General features: G+C 43.1%; 1 protein-coding gene across 3 annotated transcripts in view; it reads right to left on the bottom strand.

The window, feature by feature from the left end:
• MCC (MCC regulator of Wnt signaling pathway) overlaps nt 1-25,673 on the bottom strand; it is a 411,412-nt gene that overhangs the window by 92,611 nt on the left and 293,128 nt on the right. For all 3 annotated transcript variants that reach the window (XM_006134467.4, XM_025190402.2, XM_006134468.4), the window contains 2 exons: nt 21,079-21,192; nt 4,739-4,881 (listed from right to left, as the gene is read on the bottom strand). In XM_006134467.4, coding sequence (XP_006134529.2) covers nt 4,739-4,881; nt 21,079-21,192 — 257 coding nt within the window. The remainder of the gene's footprint in view (nt 1-4,738; nt 4,882-21,078; nt 21,193-25,673) is intronic.

Below are 25,673 nucleotides of genomic sequence, written 5' to 3'. Positions count from 1 at the left end.
AAAAGAAAGATGAGTGTTTGAAACACTGCTCTTGTGTCTTAGCAAAGTTTTAAATGGGGTAGCTGCCCATCTGAGCTTTGTATTTCTTAGTGAAACTTATTAGGATCCCTATTTGAGAAACTCTTAGATAACACAAAAAGCCAACATTTCTATTCTTTACTATATAAGAAAGAAATTTACCATCTCTCTGCAAGTTACCTTCTTCTGCTCTACTTCTCTCAAATTACAAACTATTTCTTATGATCTAGTGCGGGACAAATGATACATCAGCCACCTTTCAGAAACTAAGCAGAGCTCAACATTAGATGAATTCAGACATCGCTCTTCCAGACCAAAGACCAAATTGGTTGCAGCTGTATTTCATAGTTTCCTCTTTTTTTTGGTTGAATTCCCAAGCCAGATGAGCTGCCTCGAACTACAGCAACATCAGTGAGATGAGACAATTAAGAATGATTGTTGGCTTGATCCCATAACCATTGTGATTTCATTTCCATCACAAGTGTTGGCAGAACATAATGCAATACCAACAGCTAGCTTCATGTGGCCATGCAAATAGACCCTGCGGTACCCTAGGACGCCCTGTTAAATCCAGAAGTTTATTGGAAACATCTAAAAATATTTAATAGGGGGAGTAGTAAGTACTAAGAACAACACTTGGGTATGTCTGAGAAGAGGTGCAGCCATGGCACTTGATTTGACATCTCTGCAGCTGGGCTTGCTGAACCATGTGAGCCTTAACGGCAGCTTCCTGATCCCATTTGCCCTTTTCTTTTAAAGTGTTTGGAAAAAAACCCTCTCTAAATGGAAAATATAAATTAGCTTTTGCAATCCTCTTAACTCCCGTAAATCTGTTGCAATTGTTTGTTTTAGACTGAAACCTTGTGCTGCTCATGCACTGCTAATCTCAAAAAAAGGATAATTTAAAGATTCTAGACAATCAAATTTACTGTGTAACTTTGGCTCTCTCTTGACAATCTACATAATATGATGGTTTATTTAAAAGGAAGCATTAAGAGTGGCATAAACAGCAGTAAATCAAGTCTTTCTATACTACATCAGCCAAAAGTGCAGATTACAACTTTTCCATGTCAGCACCAAGAATATGCATTTATTTGCCCTGCAATTCAGCAGAATGAAGTAACTTCTTTAAGAATGATGGCCGGACAACCATGTAATTTCACAAGGAATGTATCATTGTTCTGTGTGGAATTTGGAAGCATTAGGAATACTTTAATATTGTGTGTGTGTGTGTGCGCGCGCGTGTGCGTGTGCGTGTGTGATAAAAAGATTCCCTGCTCCTGAGTATTTTTATTACTCGAAAAATAATAGCAAAATAGAACTGCATAAACTAAGTCTCTCTTGACAACACCGAGCTTTATCAAAAGTTATTCACTAATTAAAGGGCTGTTGTATATCCACACTATGCTGTTGCATCCTCACAAGTAGCTCTTGTATTGGCACAGTTTCCTGTGGGTAGCTATTCCAATGTGCAACTGGCTGCAGAGTGTTTTGAGAAGGGTTTGCAATGCCTCATGAAGCAACTACAGAGTCACCTGATGCAGGTTTCTCAATAGCATCACTTCATGGGCATCCTACTAGATTGTCAGCTGCTTTTCAATTGAAGCAAGGGATGTGAAGGCGTGAAGGGGAATTGTGTGACTGTGTGTGCACGCGTGCAAAAAAGGGAAAGTGTGTGCTGGGAAGTGTGAATGTTGGGGGAGAGCGGGTGTCAGCATTCTGTCTATTTAAGATCAGACAGAAGCTTGAGCAATCTCTCCACTCCCTCTCCCCAATGTAGTAGTAGCCTGCTCTGCCTGCCTGCCGGGGAGAGCAACATTCCACATTAATAGTTCTGATTCGCACTGAATTATACCACAGCCTCCTCAGCTATCAGGAGCAGCAGCCTGAGCAGCTCATAGAGCTCTTCAGTGAGCAATGTCAAAGCTTCCTGGAGCTTTGAGACGGACTCAGGCCTGCATAGCTGGATGCAGGGCAGCAAAGTTCAAAACAGCGAGCAGAGCACTTGTGGCCAGCATTGTGGGATGCTGGGGGCAGGCCAGTTATGTCAACATAATAAACGACAGTGTACACTGACATTGTGTCACCTTAACTTTGCCACAAAAAGGTTTATGCCTCTCATCGAGGTGGTTTTATTTTGTCAGCAAAACAGCAGAGTTTTGCAGGTAAAGATGCTTTGGTAGAGCACTCTATATACACTTTTGTTGGCAAAAGGCAACTTTTGTCAACAAAACGATGTAATGTAGAGAAGGCCTAAATCTTTTCCCCAGACTTAGGCTACCTCTACAGTTGTACATGATCAACAAAACTATTGTCGCTCATGAGTGCTTAAAACCCTCCCCTTTGTGAATGAGAAAGTTTTGCTGTGGCAAGGATGAACTCTGCTTTTTTGGCAGGAATACTCTGCTGCCAACAAAATGAAAGCAGTTCACTGGGATAAGTATTTTGTTGTCAAAGGTGCCAACAAACAGCATTTACACATGCTGAATTTTAGCAACAGGGCTGTGTCAACAAAGTCTTGTCACTAAAAGTTGTGTGGTGTAGACATACCCTTAGGTTGCTCCTAGGACCTCTCTTAGAATCTCTCTCATGTTCATGTTAAAGTAGAATAAGGCACACATGTCCCAATGTACGTGGCATTAATTAACCTACATTTCTGCAGGATTCCAATAAAGCAAGGCAAGAGAAGAAGCCTGATATGTTGTTACAGGAAAATATGAAAATGACAGGAGTGAAGAATTAATTTTTTCTTCCCACTATCTTTAGAAGTGGAACAGAAGTTCTCTAAGCTCATGTTGTTCACAATTTTTTAAAAAAAATGTATTCTCTGTCAGAAAACCTTAGCTACAATGTGAGCATTAAAGAAAAGCAAAAAGAAAGAATTCTTTGCTTACAAAATATTTATCACTGCCACAACAGGAGAATCAATTCAAATAAAAGTGGCAAGAAACATTGTCTAGGGATCTGAGCACAAAGGACTAACACAGGATGCCAAGTGGATGGAGGTTGTGCCTAGGTTCTTTGTCACAGTGGCAGACCCTGAAGACACTTAGGCCTTCAGGGACATGCACACTTTGCATCCTTTCAAAGATGCAGTGTACATCTCATTTCAGATTCAAATCTGTGTCTCACTTTGCCCTGGATGTTGAAGCTGATCTTGTGTGGAGATGTATGCTTTTAACCTTCTACAGCATCTGTCAAAGAAAAATATCCCATAATTTCAATATGTTTTCTAGTTTAGTGGTTTCAAGGTCTCAGTCCAAACATTTCTGTGATGAGTTTTATACTCTTTTCCTTCATTTTCTGATACACGATCAACCTTCTTTGATGGGAAAAGCCTGGCAACTCTGACTCTTCCCATGCTTTACTATTTAGCCTGTCTTTGCCCATTTACAGAGTGGGACACAGTTTGGGCAGTTTCATTCTCAAAATAGGGCATACCTTCTGGAAAACTGAATATGAGATTATTTAGCACCCTATCATCATCTTTACCTACTGCAGAATTTGCAATATTACCCTTTCAAACAATATTAATACAGGTTGAACCTCCCTGGTCCGGCACCTGCAGGACCGGAGCAGTTCTGAAGGAGTGAGTTTGCCCCTCTGCTGATGGAGTCTGGGCACTCCCAGACGGGCTCCCTTCCTGGCTGCCGGGATCCTCTGCCCTCTGGGAAGCAAAACTTCTGACTCCACAGCCAGCCCTGAACCACCACGCTCCCAGCTTCACTCCCTGCCACTGGGCTCTCAGGATGCTGCCGTACCAGAGAATCCCGTATCAGGGAATTTCAACCTGGACAATGTGACTATATTTTTATGCTGTAATTATGGATATTGTTACCTTCTATAATTTAAGATCCATCAGTTTGCTCTTTTACACACATATATTTTCCTGGACATACAATTTAAACAAAAGGGCTCCTGGCTTAATAGCCAGTACATATGAGACAAAAATAAAAAAGTCATTAATGAAAAACATGCAGGAAAATAAGCAAGAAAAACTGCATACTACTACATGGGGAAAATTTTAAGTATAAGCTGTAGAGAGATGTGAACTCTTTATTTTCCAAGTGGGTATTTAGGTTTAAAATTCCTAACTTGCCAAGAATCTAAGATAAGTTCCCAATAAACTTGACAGCTTGTGAGGTCACAGCAAACTCCTTCACAAAGTAATGGCAAAAGTAATGGCAAAAGGCCACAATAAGCTAAGAATAGCCGATATGGACAGATGGATGAAAAGAATGTTTCTTTTTGGTGAAATCTAGAACTTGCATGAAGAATTAGCTAGTACTAATTGAGTAATGTATTAAAAGAGAGGTGTCCAAATGCTGACATTCACTGAGTATGCAACATTAGCTTGATTTGCTTTACTTTGCATTTCATGGGGACTGCTGAGGCAAGAAGGTGCAAGTCTTCGAGCCAATTTTAGTTTCGCCTCTATTATGGGATTAATTCAGTCTTGGTTGAGTTTTGGATGGCATAGGAGAAAGATAAAGGGAGATGGGGAATGGGTTGCTTTGCCTTACATACTTCTATAAATTACTTTTCTTGCTACACGTACCTTGTTCCCAACTCCCTAGTATATACACTACACTCATTTTTGCACACTCACTGAATCTCTGTCATAGCAAATCTAGTTATACCATTTTTACGATCAATTATTACACACCACCTTGCATTCCAGTTCTGAATTGGGCCCAAACTTCCACAGGAGTTGACATACCTTATTGTTGTGCCCTGTAGTCGGTCAATCTTCTTATTTAACTCAGCAATAATGCTGTGGAGTTCTGTGATTCGTTCCTCATAGCGTAGTGTTGTTCGCTCCTGTACGTCTTCATGCTCTCTCATTAGATGAGACTGTTCACACTAACGCAAGAAGAAAACAAAATAAAAAAGGAAGAGGATGGATTTTAAGGCTAAACATATTGACATTAATGCACATAACAAAGCGTTGCCTAATGTCTAATAGCCTACCAGTCCTCTCACCAATTTTCAAGTGGCCTTCGAACTTGGTACAAACCAGGGACTTTACAGGAAACATGCCAAATGACTAAGGATTTCATCTAAGTTTGATAAAAATAAACCATATTTCAGCTGCCCTCATCTTGAATATACAGTCTCACCATTGCTCAGAAAAGCCTGGAATATCATAACCTGGAACTTACAGTCCGTGAAGATTGTCATCCGGACAGCAATTGCCTGGACTCCTCCCAGGTTTGCCATTCCTTCCCATACCCTACAAAAATATATTATTTTTGGTGCCCACTAAGTCATCCCATTATGATACTGTTTTGTAGCATCAGATATTATGATATAATGCAATAATAATAATAATAATAATAAAAAAGCAGCTTCCAAAACCTTAAGACATACTGTGGTGATATGCTAGACACCATGTCATGAAGTTGTGACTGTCAAATATGTTCCATTAGACAGAACTATAGCCAATTCCAGACACAAGCAGCATATTTTAACACTATCATGTATGTCTTAGGCCTCCCAAACATTTCAGGTGCATCCAAGTGTTTCACGATAGATCAAGGAGATACTTTAGCACAAGACAACAAATGTGGCTGATACTCCTCCATCATTCTGGTTGAAAGGATGCAGTGAGGTAAACATGTTTAAAATAGACAAATCCTAGAGTATCTGTAAGTCTTTTTCCTTCCCATTAGGATTTTAGTTTTTTGGTCTAAAAAGGATGTTGTACAATTCAATTATTTACAACACAATAAAAAGTTTGTCACTGAGTGCTGAAACAACAAGCCTATTACTTGTATTCCTGTATGATCCACACAACCCTGGCTAACTTTCCCTCCAACAGCATTTCAGTTCGGCCTCATTATGGTTCCAGAGCTAGAAGCCACATGCATTCTATTTATAGCACTAGTTATGGTAAACATTAATTAGGTTTAGTAGCAGATTAGAAGTCTTGCCCTTTCCAATCTGCTTCTGTCCCCATGAAGGAATCAGCTAGGCCCCTCCCCCTCCTGCAGCCACACAATAGGGATTGTGCTCCTGTTAAAATAAAATCTCAGCTTAACACTGATCTAAGCATTGGTACATCAACTGAACATATCCAATGCCTTCTACTAAAACCATTTCTAAATACAAAAATATCAGAAACTACTGCATGAATTCTCCTGCATTATTTCATCAAAAGTCACTTGTCCTGTATATCACTTTATATGAATTATAATACAGTAATGTAATACACAACACATAAAAAATTCCTATCTACAGTTAGGGGTGTGACAAGATTTTCATAGTATCCCCTTATGTTCATAAAATATGACTTAGGATCATCATCATCTATATGAGAATAAACTTCCTCCAAACTGAAACATGATGTTAAGTTGACTTTTTTTTTTTTTTAAATACAGATAATACAAACAGAAATCCATTTTAATATTTTTAAATTCCAGGCGTACAAAGAGTTGTGTTGATTTTCATTCTAACTGCTGTAAAATGTACAATGACTTTCACATTATAAATCTCCCTTTGACAAGATTATGTTACAATTTAATTGTGCAGAACTCTACAGTGTTCTCTGTCCAAATGAAGACTGAACTAGCTTCTTGCCAGAAGACTGAACTAGCTTCTTGCCAGAAGTATGATGATCAGACAATGGAGCTACCTTTGTTTTCAACATAGAGGTACAGGATGCTGACACTACAGATCCCATTATATTGTGAGATAAAAGGTTCCAACTTTTGCAGGGTGGAATTCCATTTGGATGAAGAGTGTCCCCCTGTACATTATCTCCATACTGGCGATGACGGAAGCTGAGGGCCAAATTCTTGAACTCCTGCAGGCCACACAGTCTACCTGACACAGCTACTGCAGGCAGACATCAATGTATCGCCTTACTTCTCATATGCTACCCAGAAAAGGATTAATTTCTCTGTTCCCTCTGCCTCCTCCATGCCTCAATACTTCACCAAATAACTACTCCCTCCTCCAGAGTGTAACAACACAGGGAATAAAGTATCAGCTTAACAAAAATGCTAGACAGATTAAATGCTGGGAAAAATGGAAAGAAAGTGGCTTAACTGCACTTTTCTAAAGCAAATTTCCTGTGACACACTTTGATGCCCACAAACACTGTCTCAGCGTTCTCCAGCCCAGGGAGTTAGCTGCTCAGTGTGGGAGGGGTTGGGTTTTTTTATTATTTTCTGTTTCTGAAAGGCTATTCAGACAGAGTGTATAACTATTTGACAATAAATAAAAAGCCTACCACACCAGATTTCATCTCTCTTAGTGGACCACAGAAAAGCTAAAATGTTGTTTATCTTGGCTGAAGATATACTGACTCTTGCTAATGCACTTCAGTGACAGCATCAGGGTTACTTTCTCTCCCTCACACTCTCAAGTCATTGCACAGCCACCATTCTTCACAATAATCTTTACTTGGTGACAGACACGTAGTGACTAACAGAGGAAAGGATGTTTTACAGACAGAGGAAAAGTGTGCGCCCTGGAACCAGCTTCAAGTATTTGTTTAAAATGGTATTTGGCTTCACGGGGGCAACAGTAAACGGGAGGAAAAGGGAGGCCAGAAGGTGGGGATCCATCCTCCTTTGCCTTGGTATAATGCAAATGATTTCAAGGACAACTTGTACAACTTGGCGAGCCCGGTCAGGCATTAATGAGTATAATCTAAGTGTAAATGTATGAGCAATAGACGACAGGAGAGGGATCATCCCTTGATGACTACCTGTTCTGTTCACTCCCTCTGGGGCACCTGGCACTGGCCACTGACAGAAGACAGGATACTGGGCTAGGTGGACCCTTGGTCTGACCACCATGGCTGTTCTTATGTGAAAGGAGACAATATAACCTATTATGCAACTTAGGCTCTATGGAAGAACCATCTCAACAGAGGACTGCCTCTCTATTGGCCAATTTTTATCCTTAGGTTTAAATTAGGGACGTTAGAGTGCGGTTGTATAACTGTTTAATGGTGCTGATTAGTCAGTGGGGAGGTGGCTTTGCTGCAACAGGGAAGGGAAGCTGCCTCCCCAAGAGCAGAGGCTGGTGGCCCCAAATCCCAGGGAGGCTTTGCTGCGGGCTCTGTAGTATAAAAGCTCATTTAAACGTTAAAGCCTGCAACGTGTAACCACGTAACTGCTGAAGATTTCTTCAGCGGTTACAGGGTAGGGATGTTCGATAGCCGTGTAACTGCATGAAACATTAGTGGTTACACAACTCTCCGATAGTCCCCGGGGCATGGCTGGCAGCCAGTGTCCTTCTGAGCCCGCTCACAGGAAGCCCCCTGCTACCCTGCGTTGCTTTCTCTCTATTGGAGACAGGAGCTCAGGGTGGCAGGTGGGAGCCTGTCCGCGAGGGGAACCACTTTAAAAATGAGCTTCCAGTGCGTACTGGCTCCTGCCTGCTGCCCAAGCCCCTCATGGACACTGGTGGCTTCCCCAGCAGCAGTCCTTATCCTTGGGTGGTCCAAGCTCCCGGCAGACAGAGGCTGCTTCATGGCAGCAATTCCTGTCTGCGGGAGCTTGGACCCCCTGCGAACAAGGGGCTGCTGCCATGGAGCAGCCTCTGTCCAAAGAGAGCCAGGGCCACCGTGGACAGAGGCAGTTTTGCGGCAGCCTCCCCTGCCCACATCCCTCCCTGCTGCTGCCTCTCTATCAGAGGCAGTAGAGCAGGGTTGGGAGGAGGGGGGGGGGGAGAAGAAGGGGAGAGAGAGGCAGATCTAGTGCTTGAAGGGAGATGGCTTTCAAGCCACCCCCTCATGGGCACTAACTCCTGCTCCGATACAGAGGCAGCAAGGGGAGGAAAGGTGGGGGCACGTAGACAACAAGATTAACCGATAAACCCAGGCTTATTGGTTTACCATGTAGTCGTCTATACATTGACATCCCTATTACACGGTTACCTATTTAACCGAATTTTAACATTCGGAGTTTAAATTTGACACTAGTGGTCACTGATAAAATGTTTCTCAATATGCAACCTAAAGTTTCCTTCCATTAAATGTCATCACATTATTATTTATATCCCATTTAATTGGGTTCCTTCCTTGTACCTCATAGTTGTTTCTTAACTAAGATGTATGTACATAGCTCTTACAATCTGTTCTCACATATCAATTACTTCTTGTTACGAAATAAATGCCTCAGATACTTGCTTTCTTCTCAGCCTTGTTTTGGTCTCATATTAACTAGAATTATTAAAGGCACCATTTGGCAGAGAAGGAAGGTACAAGAACAAGCCACAGATTCCTGGAGGGGATTGCACATCAAGAGCAGCTGCCAGAAAAAAGAAAGTGTTTCCAACAAATTTTTTTGCCTAAGTGACCCAGGGTTTCTGGGAGAAGACTGCAGAGGTTACAGAACCAAGTTACCATGCTTGGGAACACCTTTGGCTCGTTCTAGTCTGATCCCCTCAATAAAGGGAAGTGCTAGGAAACAATCATCAGGCCAATACAAATTGTGAAGTGAGGGAAGAGAAAATACTTCAGCCTCAGGATGTTCGCACAAGTAGGTGTAGCTGCCTATAATCTACGTGTAGCAACTTGCAATACAAGAACCACCAGGAGATACATGTGCATTACACTTATTGTACTCAGCTAGAGGATAAGATCAAAATCTAATCTCAGTGCTACAATAACAAAATCCCCAGAGCCTCAAGCATCTGCATGAGGTGGAAGTAATCCTAGTAACACATTATTTCAGGAAGAATATAAGTCATTATCTGAATCTGCTACAAGAACTTGTTAGACAAGTTTATTAGGAGCTAAAATTTTTGGTTAAACAATATTGTATTTTAATTTACGGCAAGTGGAAGCTCGTAGGATGCCATCAATTAATTCCTGTATCTTTTATATGCTTTCTGTTGGCCCGAGTCCCTTCCTAACAACCCACATGGATAAGAATGAATTGTTTTTGGTGGTGCAATCTGTGTCATGTTTCAGGCTATATGAGAGTATGGGTAAACCACCTCCTCTATTTTCTATCCATTTAAACTCTAAGCAGTATTTCTAAGTATTTACTTAGCTCAGATCTTGATTTCCTGTCATCCAGCAAGCCAAAAGAGCACAAGAAGAATGGCAAAGATGAATCTTGTAACTAGAACATAGAGCAAGGGTGGGAAACTTAAAGCCAGGAGACCAGATGCAGCTCCTGGCTTGCCCAGATCCAGCCTGCTGAGGCTAGGGGCTCCTCCCTGGCACGGGGGTGCTGGCGAGCCAGTGCAGGCTCCCCAGCCATCCTCCACACAGTGCGAGAGCACACAAAATCTACTAGCCTGGGCTAGGGTTGCCAGGTGCCCGGTTTTGAACCAGACAGTCCAGTATTTGAGCTCTCTGTTCGGGAAAAATTGAGAAAATATAAACGTCTGGTCTTTTCTAAAGAAGATGTAATGTAAATTGTGATGTAATGTCAAGTGTGTCCGGTATTTTTGTTGAAACCATCTGGCAACACTCGTCTGGGCCCCTCCAGGGCGCTCTCCGGCATGCAGTCGGAATGTGGGGAGTGGCTTTCTTCTCTTCGGTTGGGGGGTCATATCAGGGAGGGGTTTTGAGGCTTTTTTTCCCCCTTCTCACTTGTGTGTGGTCCCCAACTGATTTTCCCGCGGATCAGAGCTTGACTTTTGGAATTGTCTCATCTAGGATTTCAGACTTTTGTCTTCCACTTTGCATCACTGCAGATCAGAGTAATAGATTATTATAGTCCTGATGGAAATGTGTAATTATATGTGGTGCAGACACACTGCTATAGTATTCTATAAGGCAGTGGTGGGGAACCTTTTTGGGGTCAGGGGCTGCTGACCCACAGAAAAAATCAGCTGGGGGCCATACAGATCAGAAGCGAAAAAACCCCCAATACTGACACCTCACTGACATGGCCCGCAACTGAGGAGGAGAAAGACAACTGAGGAGGAGAAAGACACTCACCCAGCCTAGAAGATTGTGTGCACTCAAGCCCCAACAGGAGTGCCAGCGCGGGCATGTGAGAGGGCGGGGGGCTCCTGAGCTTTAGGGGTTGGATCCAGGCAAGCCGGGGCCTAGACCTTAGGTTTCCCACCCCTGCCATAACATAGGGGAAAGGAAGCAGCAGTAACTAATTTAAGATAAATTCCTAATTGCAAAATCCCTAGTTTCCAAAATCATCATAGCATCGCATCTATTGTGGTGTTTTCTTTGGGGTTTTTTAAAGCGACCTAGGGGACTGCGCTCCCTGCTCGCTATGGTCACCAACAGTCACCTCTCTGGGAGTAGGTATTTGGCCAGGGGGGAGGGTGCAAGAGCAGGAGAGGAGCAGGAGTAGGCAGGGGGTGAAGGGATCTCAGCAAAAGGAATAAGGTGTTTGGAGGGAATCGGGCTCGGATGGCAGAAGGGACCCGGCACGGCCCAGGAGTGGAGGAGGGCAGATTGGATGGCAGAAGGGACCCAGCCCCAGCAGCTCCTCCTCGGTGGCACAGACCTCCAGGGTGTGAAGCGGGAGCCGGGGCTGGAGCAGCCCATGCCCAGAGGGGACGATGCTGAGGCTGGCCACAGCAAGCAGCTGAGGATGGAGGCGGGCTGCGGCAGCAGCGGCATGAAGATGCAGATGAAGTGATAGCGTTACTCTGTCACCCACAGGAAAATGTTTTATAGAAGAAAGAAACAGACAGACATTCACAAATGGCACATCTTGGGACTATAGTCCTGTAGGTTTGTAGTCCCTGAAAAGTCCTACTGAGAAGGAGGAGACTACCTTGAATCAACCTTGGAAAAAGAAACATTTATACAAAAAGCTTTACACAGGCTGTATTTTTCTGTTCCCGCATTTCTCTTTTTGCCTGATCCATCACTTAAAACAAGAACTAGAGCTTCAAATATTGGCTGTTTCTGTTCACACAGGTCTCAACAAACTTTCTTCAGTGCTGACTTAAATGGCTTTTTATCCCCTTTTAAAGTTTGCTTGAAGTTTCAAATTAATTTGAACCCCAAATAACACAACTATCTTCTCACTCTATGTTTTACTTAAATTCCATGCACTGTCCCTGGATTACAGTTTGGTTTAAATCAAACCCAGAAGTGGACCTCTATTTATCTTTGAATGACACATAGTGGACTGCACTTGAGGGAGATGGGAAGTCACTTTAGAAATATGGGAGAACAGTGGTTTTGATTTTAGTTTGTCCTTGCAGCAATATGCTGATTTGTAGGAAGTTATTCAGAGTTGTAAGTCAGAGGAGGTGCCAGCACATGTATATATAATGTTTAAAGGACCCATTCCAGTGGTCTCTGATGAAACCAATGCATAAAAATAAGTCTGATACAAGGCACTAGATGCAAATGCTTCCATTGTGGCACAAAGGTGAGCTGGTTTTTAGAGTGGGGAGGACAGGTGGAACAACTGCAGCTCTTCAGAAGACACTGTATGCTGACCAACAGACTTTTTGCTAACAGCAGAGTGGTGAAAAAGCATAGGTTAATCCCAACAGGATTCATATACATTAAAGACAAAGGGAGCTTTAGGCAACTATCCAGGGCTGCTGATGGGAGATGGGGAAGTTGCCCCAGATGTCATCCCTACCCTCTGCACCTACACTGGCCGGGACATGGTGAAACCTGTTGCCAGGCCTGCAATTGGCTCTAACCAGCACACCACAACCAGAAATCCAGAGTTCCCTAGCGTGTGCTGATTTCAGTAGGCATGCCCAGCACTGGTGCCCCAATTTCCTACACTTATATAAGCAGCAGTACTATCCTGTGTGGCATACAAAATCAATCACTGGTGGGGGAAAAAGGAATATGCAGCATCTGCTAGTCAGTCAGTCTCTCCCTCCCCTTTAAAAAAAAAAAAAAAAAAAAAAAACCTGTAGTAGATGAGAATTTGTGCATGCCTCCATTTAAGGGCCTATTGTACACAATGAAATGGTGATGAGAAAGTAGAATCATACTAGTATTAGAAGAAGCAGTAGCAGAGTGTAGATAAGAGAGAATACAGCCAGACACAGAGAATCCTCCCAGGTCCCAATCTCTCAGGTATTTTAGAGTATGAATTACAGTCCAGAACAAAACAAAAAAATAAGTAACAAGAAGTGAAGGAAAAACTGGCGAGAGAAAGGACAAACAAAAGGTCTGCATCAGGGCTACTCAACATGCAGCCTGTGGTGTGTTTTGGGTTAATGCAGGGCTCAACATGTTGCCTGCAGGTGGGGTCCTTTGAACGTCATCTCCACTGGGAGCACGCTCCACAACGGCAAGGCATCTCCCAAGCAGGGTGAGCATTGAAAGATGTGTTGGAAGAGAGAGGAGGTGCTGGGAGCGCCAGGGCATTGTGGGAAGTGCTGGCGGCTTAGCATTGTGGGCAGAGCCTGAGAGGTGCTGACTGGTCACACTGGCTATGTTTAGGTCCAGCTCTGCGGCTGGGAAACCCTGCCTCCATTCCGCATGGAGCAATGGACTCTCGCATGGGGACATCAGCCTTTCTGGGAATCCAGGACAGGACTCCCAGACACCATTCTTTTTTGCCTCTTGTCTCCAGACTGACTCACCCAGCTCCCCACCCACTGCAGGTTGGAGCGCTCTGGCTTGGAAACTTCTTTTTACAGTAAAAATCACTCCTAGAAATGCACAACCTTAGGCCTCAAACTAAACATCCAAACACTTGTATACAATTTTATTTTTTAATAAGAAGCATTAAAAATGGCAACAAATGGCTTGTTGAATGATCAGAGGGTCTTCAATCCTGTTTGGATAATGGAATTCGGTTTTGTGGAGATCAATGGAAAATCAATGTGTCTTCTTTGTCAAAAGACTATCGCTGTGTTAAAGAAAACAAACCTGCAATGGCACCATGAATCTTGTCACCCTGAGTTCAAAGATTCGTATCCACCTGACAGCAATTTGAGAAAAATTCCTTATTGGAAGGTTACCAGACTCAACAAGATATGCTCCGTTCGCAAGTTAAAGGCAGCGATGCCGTTACAGTAGCTTCCTTCAAAGTGGCTTGGCACATAGCTAAATCAAAAAGACCTTTTACTGAAGGAGAACTGATGAAGCAGTGCTTCTTGGACTGCAGCGAATCACTTTCTGCAGAATTTAAAAGCCAAGAGGATATAGTTAAATAAATATCAAAACTGCAAGTGTCCAATTCAACTGTAGTAAGACAAATTGAAAGCATTTTGGGCGATCTGTTTTCTAAATTACTAAAAGACATTGAAAGCACTGAGTATTTCAGTCTGGCAATGGACAAATCTACTGGTCGTTCAAGACAACTCATGATTTGGGTGCGTTTTTTCCATGGCAAAAAGTATGTAGAAGAAATGCTTACTCTGCTACTTTTGACATGTCAAACTAGGGGAGAGGTCATTTATTCTATGTTAATGGCATTTTTTGAAGAACCAGGAAAATGCACTGATTTGAATAAGCTTACTTCAACAACAACTGATGGCACTCCCTCCATGGTTGGAAAAGAGAAAGGGCTATTTTCTTTTCTGAAGAAAAAGCCCGTTTCCAGATTTTTTTTCATATCATTGCAATCTGCAGCAAACCAAAGAGGATTTCTCAAGAGCACAATGGATAGTGTCACAAAAACCATCTCCTTCATTGCTGCAAATGCCTTGAAACAGACAATTTTGAGCTTTTGTTGAGGAGTGCGAAACACAGTATGGTGACTTGGCAATGCTTGCAGAAGTTAGATGGCTGAGTCAAAGCAAAGTGTTAGATAGTTTTATGGATCTACTGCCTGCTGTACAAATGTTTTTGGAGGCAAAGGATTGCCAGGATTTACTGTCGTGTTTAGACAAGAGACATTCCTGGTAAACGTGGCTTCTCACTGATATGACACGCCACTTAAATGCACTCAATCTTAAACTTCAAGGCAAAGGAAAAAAGCCTGCCTTCTCTGATGTGCAATGTTTCTGCATTTGAAACAAAATTGGCCCTTTTTGCAGATCAACTTCATGAGAAAGACTTAACTCACTTTCCCATCCTCAACTCAAGTGACACAGCTGAGTGAACATACATCTTTTTTACCGGATTTCTTTTACGGAGTACATCTCAGATCTGAAGACTGAATTTTCTTCTCGTTTTCCAGATGTCAAATCCCTGAAGACCGTTCTTGAATTTACTGAAAATCCATTTTCAGTTGAGGTAAAGGCAGTCTCACCTTCAGCAGCGAGATTTGGTGTTAAAAGGGCCACATTTAAAGACGAGATGATAGAATTGCAAAACATTAGTATTCTAAAAGCTAGGCACATGGATGAGGACACTGAAATATTTTGGATGATCTATGCACAGGAAGACATGTACCTTGCATTACTGAAATGTGCCAAAAAAAAGTGCTAACTTGCTTTGGGTCTACATGTGTCTATGAAAGTTCATTCTCCTCCACGGGAATCATCAAGTCAAAACTGCGCGCTTCTCTTACAACCGACATCTGGTCCACTGTCTCCATGCTGCTACAATAGAATACAAGCCTGATATGAAACAGCCGGTGAAAAGTTTGCAGACACAATCTTCACATTGATTGTACTTATATTACAGTAAATTCCAGTACTGTATCTGCAGTTTTTGTTTGATTTGTTAAAATTGTGAAGCCAAAACAAAAAAGGATGTTGATATATGGTCTTCTGTTGATATGTGTTGTAGTAGTTAAATTCCGGAATTGCTCATTAAAAGTGCTGTCATATGAGTGGAAGTCGGGTATATATTGCATTTTATTAATAATCAGAAGAACTGACTTAAATGGGGTCTGCATGTTGAGTAGTCTTGCCTTAATCTTTGTATTCATGCCCGCCAGTGTGAAACAAGCTATTTGCATAGATTTGCACAGATGTGGTTGCATGTATATGCAACCACACCTAAGCTGCGGCCCTCAGCATGTGCTGTGAGAATCGTGGCCCTCTGGGCTTCTAAAGTTGAGTAGCCCTGGCCTACATATTACAGCCACAAGCAGCTGACAAATACGCAAGGGAGCTGAACTCTCTTTCCAGTCTGTTTCTGAAGGTTCTCCCTCCCCCGCACTGCATAAAATTGAAGGAAAGTCAAAATATAAGTAAACAGATATGTTCTGTGTCAAGATGACTCCTGGTGCATACTGTAGAACGCTCTGGACAACAACTGAAATTCTGCACATGCAGTGCTTTTAGAAGATGATGTGTATGTACATGCTGAAGTGGCCACAAATTTCATGCCCTATTATCCTCCTGCTCGATACTTTTCAAGAACTGTGGCAAAATTTGTTCAGAGGGCAAAACAGTGGACTGGCACAAACTGCCAACATACACAATGTGTACCATACCCCACTGGCCCCAAAGTTTGACAGTACGAGTTAGAGATGTTAAAATATGTTAATACACAGGGGACAAATCCAGCTCTTGCCTGTTTTCCCCTGCCCCCGCTGCTGCCTCGGATACATGCATGAGCATGTGCTGGCTCCCCACGTATATGGGCTCCCGCCTGCCCCCCTCCAGTGCTGGTGCCTTTGTATCTGTGGGAGCTGGCACATGGAGGAAGCCAGCTTAAAAGCCTGCTCCCCCCCTCACACACACACTGCCTCTAACCATGTGGGTTAACCAATGAGCCCAGGTTTATTGGTTAACTATGTAGACGAGTGCACGTTAACATCCCTAGTATGAATCAAAATAAGGAGATGAGCTATGAAGTCACTCAGAGATCACCTTCTTCAACATGCACACCTGGGCTGATTCAATGCGAGTTCCTGAAGACAAACGGAAGTTCAAAGTTTGCTTCCAAAGCAGACTTAGGGAGTGCTTTTGACACTTGTAAATTGTGTCAGACCTCTGACTAAGGTGTGTGTTCAGATAAACAGTCATGCTCCCAGAACTGCTCAAGGGACACTGCATGTTTGCTGGAATAGTTATGGGACAGTTTGTATGGAGGAACACTCATGACTTAGTACTATTTGTCAGCAGCACCTCGTCCTAGAGCTTCTCCTTCTCTGAATAAAAAGGGCAATAAACCACTAGTAGTGTTTTATTGAGAAAGTCTCACTCAGAATTGTCTGAGGTAGTGCAATTAATTACTGACCTCAATCTGACTTTTATTAGGAGCAATGGAGATTTGGAAACATTCAAACACACGATTAGCTTGAGTTTATAGCCACAAAATACCATTGAAATCAAGAGGAGCTTAATAGGAGTTAAAAAGAAAAGATTTAAATATTTATCTGGATTACAGGAACATGCAGAGTGGTCATCACAGATAATCTAATATATAAAGGAGAATGTTCGTAAATTTGTGTGCTAATAACTTGAACACTATAAGAGCTACCACAACCAAACTTTACATGGGATAACCTTTCATCCAGGAGAAGGTTTTAAGGTAATTTAGGACCCGATCGGGCTCGAGCTCAAGCTACAAAAACAAAAAAGTAACCCGCGGCGCTGCAGGGGCCGCCTCGCCCACCCTAGGTCCCTGTGCCCACCGCCTGCGCTCCCCAGCGCCATCCAGGACTCGCCCCCTCCCACGAGGTTACATAAGCGACCCTCTTCCCTCCTCCCCTCCTCCCCCGCGCTGGCACGCAGTGCCCTGACCCCCTGCGCACAACGGCTTGGGCACCCGCTCTGCCCCTGCAGCCCCGGGCGCGAGCTGGAGCATCCCTCCCACATGTAACCTCCCCTCCACCCGAGGTTGCAGCCCCTCCCCAGGGATGACGTGGACCTATATTTTAATCCCTATAGAAATCAGCACAACTTTCCTACCATTCAAAAAAAGATAACGGTCTACTGTTTTTCTACATTTTGTTCCTCCAGTTTCCCAAGCAACGCCGGGTATCTCCAGCTAGTAAAAAATAAAGCCAATGTTTTTGAAGGGTTATAAACCCTCATGCATCAGAGCACAAACCAGCCTCTATGTAACAGAAATAAGTAGGAAACTCACTTAGTCTAGATGGTAAGTCCCCCAAGTGACACTGCAAGATTTCTTATGTCTTTCTTTGAAGCAGCTGGTGCTGTTCGAGGCCAGAGATATGATACAGGACTGGGTGGCCCTTTGGCATCTGATCCATTAGGGCAATCCCTGTGTTGGTATGGGGTGGTGCAGCTACTCTGCATTCTTGACAAAAGGCCTTGCAAACACAATTTCAAATGAAAAAATAAGAGAGGCATCACCTCAGTCTGTAAACATAACAGGATATGGGAGCAATCACCTGTCAGTGTTCTATTTCATAAAACTCTGTTTCCTCTCCCCGTTATCTTCAACTGCTTCTTCTTCTGGCTCATTTCCCTCTACTTTCAAGCATGTTATTTCCTCTACATTGCAAAAATCAACTTTCCATTACAATTCCTATTCTATTCTGGTTCTAATATCAGACCTATTACTGTGGTATCTATTGCCCATCTCCAAAATACTCATAATATTTATTCACCCTGTAACCTTTGCTTTGATTAACCTCTTCAATCAGGCTCCTATTCCCTTCTTTGCATCAAACAATTGATTACTTCCTTTTACATAAATCTCGGAGTAATTCTAGATTATTTTCCCCTCCCCTTTCCTCAGTTCTGTCCTCCTTTCCCTACACAAAAATAGAAAGTTTCATAGTGAAAACATATGAAACTTTTGCTACTTTGCACATTATGGAACTCAGCTACACACAGAAAAAACTGTCACTGACATGTGGAATGAGGGTTTGCAACAAACTCCTGAAACTCTGCCACTCATATGTGTCTGGGTAGAAAGATGTATTTTGTTTCAGTTTTGCCTACAGATTTAGGAACCTAAAAATGTGTGTGAATTGCAGCTGTACTACCATTTCCATGGGTGATGCTGAACTTGAAAAATTTCATGTTTGTGGTTCACAAATCTCCAGTTATAACCCGGTCTATGACTTTACAGTTTGTGGCCACAGAAATAATTGTGATATTGTCAATTGAGAACTCTGATTTCACTGAGGGACAAAAATATAAGAAGCTGGGCTTTGGGGAGGGGCAAACACATAGATCATGTGTAAAGATTAAAATTAGGTTTATATAATACTGATAGATCACACACTGAATAGATTGTGAACTAGGTGACAAACTGTAGCTTTCAATGGGAATTCAGCATCAAATGGTAGTGATTCTAGCAGGGTTCCCCCGGGATTGGTATAAAGCTCAGTGCTATTTCATGTTTTCAGTAATGATCTGGAAGTAAATAGAAAATCACTGTTGATAAAATTAATGGATGACCCCAAGACCAGCAGACTGATAAATAATGACGACAATACAGCTGTCATACAGAGCAATCTGGATCATTTGATAAACTGGGTCCCATTCAAAACAGCCACATGGAAAGATACATACCTATGATCAAGGAACACATGTCATGCCTATAGAAAGCACCTTGAAAAGCAATGACTCTGAAATTGATTTAGGGCAATGACTCAAATGGATTTAGGGCAGGAGTGGGCAAATTCCAGCCCATGTGCCAGATCTTGTCCACAGGGTTGTCCGTGGCTGGCCCCCCACCTCCATGTTTAACTGTGCCTCCATAGGTATCGAAGAATCACAGCTCGTTTTGGGATGTTAAAATTTGACTAAATTGACTATTTGTTTAGTCGATAAGGGCACTTCTGCTTTGAAATGTAGCAAGAGCCACCTAACTGTTGCCACATTTCAAAGGCAAAAGTGCTGCGCAGAGGTTCACCTTTGAAATGTTCAAGAGCCCAGCAGGCGCTCTTGTGCATTTCAAAGACTGAAATGCTGCATGGAGGCTGGTGCTAGCAGGGAGTCCTGCTGGGGTTCTTGTACATTTCAAAGTGGAAGCACCACATGGAGACTGGGGCCAGTGGGAGACTCAGACTGGATGCCTTTCTAGAAGATATGGTTTAGCCAAACAAACTCAATACACAGATAACTGGCTGAAACTTAATGGACTTGTGATGTACAGGTAAACTAGATGAGGTAACGATCCGTTCTGGTTTCACACTTTATGAACACATGAACAATATTTTGAGCCATTTTAGAAATGTAAGGCATATAAAAGGTGCCAGAGTGACATTTGAAAAAGAAAAGGTTTTGTGTCTAAAGACGACTACAATATAGGACAAAAAAAACAACAAATGGTGTGGTAGCACTTTATAGACTAACAAAACACGTAGATGGTATCATGAGCTTTCGTGGGCACAACCCACTTCTTCAGATGTTATGAGTAGGGGATATGAAAACTCAAAATAAATAGAAGAGAAGCGGAGGGGAGGAAAGAAGGGGGAGAGGGTAGAGAAAGATGCTCTGTCTCCCACCCCCCCTTCCTTTTTACTGGAGAATGGGTGTTAGACCAAAGCAGATAAAAAACAGAGTCAGTAGACAGATTGCTAAGGCAGGAAGGATACCATTCAGAAAGCTGTTAGCACCTCAGTGATAAAGTCCCCACCATCCGAAATCTCGATTAAGCCCAGTAGCATGTGAATTGAATTTGTGTATGTAATGTAATTCCAGGCACTTAAACATCACAAGTTTTCCACATCTGCCTTCCTGCTTGTTTTTATTCTGGCATGAAAGCAACATTTCTAAGGGTAAAAGAATCTAATACTGATCTTCTCTACTTAACATTCATTGTGATGACAACTGTAGATATATGGACATTTGTTCACTAGAAACTGGACTGAGATCAGCATATAATAGGTCAAAGACCACAACAGGTTGAACCTCTCTAATTCATCACTTCTGGGACCTGAGTGGTGCTGAACCAGAGAATTTGCTGGACCACGGGAGGTCAATTTTGTCTAACAGCATTACCAACATTTCCACTGCTTACTGGACTCTTAGGAAGCCACGGATATTGCTGGATCACAGTGTGCTGGACTAGAGAGGTTCAACCCCGTATTAATCGGAACTGGATCTAAACCTGCCACAGAAATTTAAAAAACACAAAAAAAAAAAACCCACACCTTTATTCTATCATCTAAGCCACATATATCCATCAGTAATTTATATTTCCTGATACAGTATATTGCCAAACGTTCATTGCCAAACGTTCCTTATTATAACTGGTTATTTATTCTGGCTACCAAGGAAACCAGTTAAAAGTTTAACCCATGCCATCAAAACAAACAATTAACATCTTTGGCAACAATATTTGTTATGGTTTCTTCAGGATATTTAAACACTCACCTGTGCCTTTGCCAATTTTTTTTCCAGCAGGTCCCGTTCCCTTTCTGTTTGCTGTAGACGTTTATTAAGCTCTACTATATCTCCCTTTAGCGATGCCAGGGCTGCTAAATGGAGCTGTAAAACAATCAAAATGGATCCAGGTTAAACTTGTCTACCAATGTACCACTTTTAATGTAGCACTACCGTAATCTACTGGGAGGCATCAGTGTGATGCCTAGTGCAAACTTTCACATTTGAGAACTTCTAAAACACAAAATGGAATATAGTAATCCACATGCCGCTGAATGCCTTTTCCTGCAAACACTCCAACAAGGAGCATATGCTGTACTGAGAAAGAACACATATGACATAAGTAAATATAATGTAGTATAAGTTGGAATAAAAGCTATCCCAGAAGATACTAGCCCAGAGACCTGTGTTATAAAAGAAAGTGCAGCGTTCTTTCATCCACTTGAATGATTACAGACATAAGAGCCAGGGCCAGCCCACAACATTTTGGCACCTGAGGCAGGGAGCTCAAACGACACCCCCTCGCTTGGGCCAAAACTTTGAAAGGTCTCAATTCTGATTTCTTCCTGTTCTACTCCTCTCATGGCACTCCATCTCTGTGCATCTAGGGCAGAGAGAATACATATGCACCAGCAGCAGATATTTTCTACACTCTGGGTCCTAGTGGCGCCCCCACCCCCAGTCTGGCGGCCGCCTCTGTTTGCCTCATGGTAAGGCCAGCCCTGATAAGAGCCTATGTAACCCTCCTATAGAGAACAATGCAGATATGGCATTCAAGAGTTCATAATTTTACTTTGAGAAATACAAATTCCACTTACAGAGCTACTATTTTGCAGTTGTCTGAGAATTTTTTCCTAAAAACTCACTTTGTTGTTTAAAATCATTAAACAAAGCTTTACTGAAATTGTAACTGAAGGACCTAACCTGCATTACATTACAATTCTAGATAGTTTATCTAGCTTGAGTGATCATACTAAAGGCAAAGTCCTATCCTTACAATTCGTAGCTATTTGGTAGGTCCCAGAGATATTTTACAATTTCAAAGTGTGAATTCCAATACTCTTTTAATGCTTTTCAATCTTCCGTGTATGTCTTCTGTGTATCAGTATTAAGGACTCTTTGCATTCCCCCCCCCCCCCCCAAATAAATATGCAATTCCTAACTTAATATTGAAAATTAAAATTAAGCACATCCAGCTATAGAGAACATGCTACTAATAACTAAATTGAAGAATGGAGAAGACACCCAGAATAGAAAACAATAAAAACAGAACAAAAAACTGGATGCAGATGGAATACAAGGCAATATCCCCAATTTATTTGATGTCATGTGCACATTTACGATTACTAGGAAAATTGTGGCAAATGAGCAATCAACTTCAATTTCTACTTTAAAAAAATTAGATTGAAAAATCCTCCCCCCTTTCCTGCATTTAGTTACCCCATTCATAGTTCAAGAGGCATACCTGGGAGGTCGACAAATGCCTTTGTCGACCGCGGAACGTCCAGACTACCGCGCTGAGCCGACAAACAGCTGATCGGCTCAGCGCGGCAGCCATGTAAATTTAAATGAAGCGGTGATTATTTAGACTACCCGGCATAGGAAAATGAAGCGGTGATTTAATCTACATGCCTCTGTCCCCAGAGGCATGTAGTCTAGACGTACCCTTAGTCTGCTGCCTGACCTAGGCAAGCAGGCTTTAAAAAGCCAGAGCAGTGCGACCAGGGGAGCGAAGCGGACAGGGGACTGCAGACAGGGGAGTTGAAGAGGGAGTTGAGCAGAGGGAGTGACTGATGGTGATGAAGACCCGAAGCGCTTGTGCCAGTACTTCTCCTGTCTCCTCCACCTGTGCCTGTATCCAGACAGAGAACCTGAGCATGGATGCCTCTACCCAGGTCCTGGTGTGGTCTTGCTGTATTTGTGGCTTGCAATTCCCACTGAGTGATCTCCAGGCTGGGGGAGACAACCATTGTGAAAGGTGCCTGCTGGTGGAATCTCTCAGGCAGCAGGTGGGAGAGCTACAGGAGGAGGTGGCCAGGCTGAGGAGCATTCGAAGCCATGAGGAATTCCTGGACAGTATTCCTGTGGAGTCCACTGAGGTCACTGTCCTAGGATGTGGGACTGTTGACCAGCCACTTAGGGAGGAGGCGGTGGTGCAGGGTGAGCACTGGCAGCTGGTTACTTCCGGCAGCAGGCAGTGTTCCACCCCTGCTCCTAACCCTCCCACTGTGTTGTTACATAACCGTTACACTTTACTTTCTGCAGGAGACAAGGAGTCACCCCCCACAGTGGAGGAGACCAGGCCTTGCACCACCAAGGTTGAGCAGTCTCCTGCCACCACTGCGAGGAGGAAACGTAGGGTAGCGGTGGTTGGAGACTCTCTTCTGAGGGGAACGGAGGCACCCATCTGTCGCCCTGACAGTTCATCTCGAGAGGTATGCTGTCTGCCAGGGGCCCGTATCCGAGATGTTACGGAGGCATTGTCGAGGATTATCCGGCCCTCTGACTACTACCCCATGCTACTCATCCACGTGGGCACAAATGATACTGCCAGGTGTGACACTGAGCGGATCAAGTGTGACTACAGGGCTTTGGGAGTACGGGTGAAGGAGTTTGGAGCGCAGGTGGTATTCTCTTCTATCCTTCCTGTCAAAGGTAGGGGCCCGGGCAGAGAGAGGTGCATCCTGGAGGTGAATGCCTGGCTGTGATGATGGTGTCGCCAGGAGGGATTCGGCTTCCTTGATCACGGGGTGCTCTTCCAGGAAGGACTGCTTGGCGGAGATGGAGTTCACCTTTCCAGGAGCGGGAAGGCCTTGTTTGGACACAGACTGGCTAACCTTGTGAGGAGGGCTTTAAACTAGGTTCGACGGGGGCAGGTGAGCAAAGCCCACAGGTAAGTGCTGAATGTGCGGGACTGGGAGATGGGTTGGAAATGGGGGGGACTACGGCCTATAATGGCAAGGAGAAAGGAGGGTCAGGGCACAACAGGGAGGCAAGATCAAATCATTATCTTAGATGCCTATATACAAATGCGAGAAGTATGGGTAATAAGCAGGAAGAACTGGAATTGCTAACCAATAAATACAACTATGATATCATTGGTATTACAGAAACCTGGTGGGATGGGACGCATGATTGGAATGTTGGTATGGAAGGGTACGGCTTGCTCAGGAAGGACAGACAGGGAAAAAAGGGAGGAGGGGTTGCCTTGTATATTAAAAATGTACACACTTGGACTGAAGCGGAGATGAACGTAGGAGATAACCCAGAGACTCTCTACACAGCTAAGCTAAAAGGGGTAAAAAACGAGGGTGATATCATGCTAGGAGTCTACTACAGGCCACCTAGCCAGGTGGAAGAGGTGGATGAGGCCTTTTTTAAACAATTAACAAAACTATCCAAAGCCCAAGATTTGGTGGTGATGGGGGACTTCAACTATCCAGACATATGTTGGGAAACTAACACAGCGAGGCACAGGCTATCCAATAAGTTTCTGGACTGCATTGGAGACAACTTTCTGTTTCAGAAGGTTGAAAAAGCTACCAGAGGAGAAGCTGTTCTGGATTTGGTTTTAACAAATAGGGAGGAACTAGTTGAGAAATTGAAAGTGGAAGACAGTAGAGGGGACAGTGATCACGAAATAATAGAGTTCATGATCTTAAGGAAAGGTAGAAGGGAGACCAGCACAATTGAGGTAATGGATTTCAGGAAGGCAGATTTTGATAAGCTCAGAGAACTTGTAGGTAAGGTCCCATGGGAAGCAAAACTGAAGGGAAAAACAACTGAGGAGAGTTGGAAGTATTTCAAAGGGACGTGTTAAGGGCCCAAAAGCAAACAATTCCGCTGTGTAGGAAAGATAGAAAATATGGCAAAAGACCAGCTTGGCTTAACAAGGAGATCTTGCACGAACTCAAAATAAAAAAGGAGTCATATAAAAAATGGAAACTAGGACAACTAACAAAGGATGAATATAGGCAAGCAACACGGGAATGCAGGGGTAAGATTAGAAAGGCAAAGGCACAAAATGAGATCAAACTAGCTACAGGCATAAAGGGAAACAAGAAGACCTTTTATAAATACATTAAAAGCAAGAGGAAGACCAAGGACAGGGTAGGCCCACTGCTTAGTGAGGAGGGAGAAGCAGTAACAGGGAACTTGGAAATGGCGGAGATGCTCAATGACTTCCTTGTTTCGGTCTTCACCGAGAAGTCTGGAGGTGTGCCTAACGTAGTGAATACAAGCAGAGAGAGGGTAAGTTTAGAAGATAGGATACACAAAGAACAAGTTAAAAATCACTTAGGAAAGTTAGATGTCAGCAAGTCACCAGGTCCTGATGAAATGCATCCCAGGATACTCAAGGAGCTGATAGAGGAGGTATCTGAGCCTTGAGCTATGATCTTTGAAAAATCATGGCAGACAGGGGAGATTCCAGAAGACTGGAAAAGGGCAAATATTGTGCCCATCTATAAAAAGGGGAATAAGAACAACCCAGGAAACTACAGACCGGTCAGTTTAATGTCTGTCCCAGGGAAGATAATGGAGCAGGTAATTAAGGAAATCATATGCAAACACTTGGAAGGTAATAA

This window comes from Pelodiscus sinensis, chromosome 6 (genome assembly GCF_049634645.1).
Source record: "Pelodiscus sinensis isolate JC-2024 chromosome 6, ASM4963464v1, whole genome shotgun sequence".
NCBI lineage: Eukaryota > Metazoa > Chordata > Testudines > Trionychidae > Pelodiscus > Pelodiscus sinensis.
This window is presented reverse-complemented; position numbering and strand designations above follow the sequence as displayed.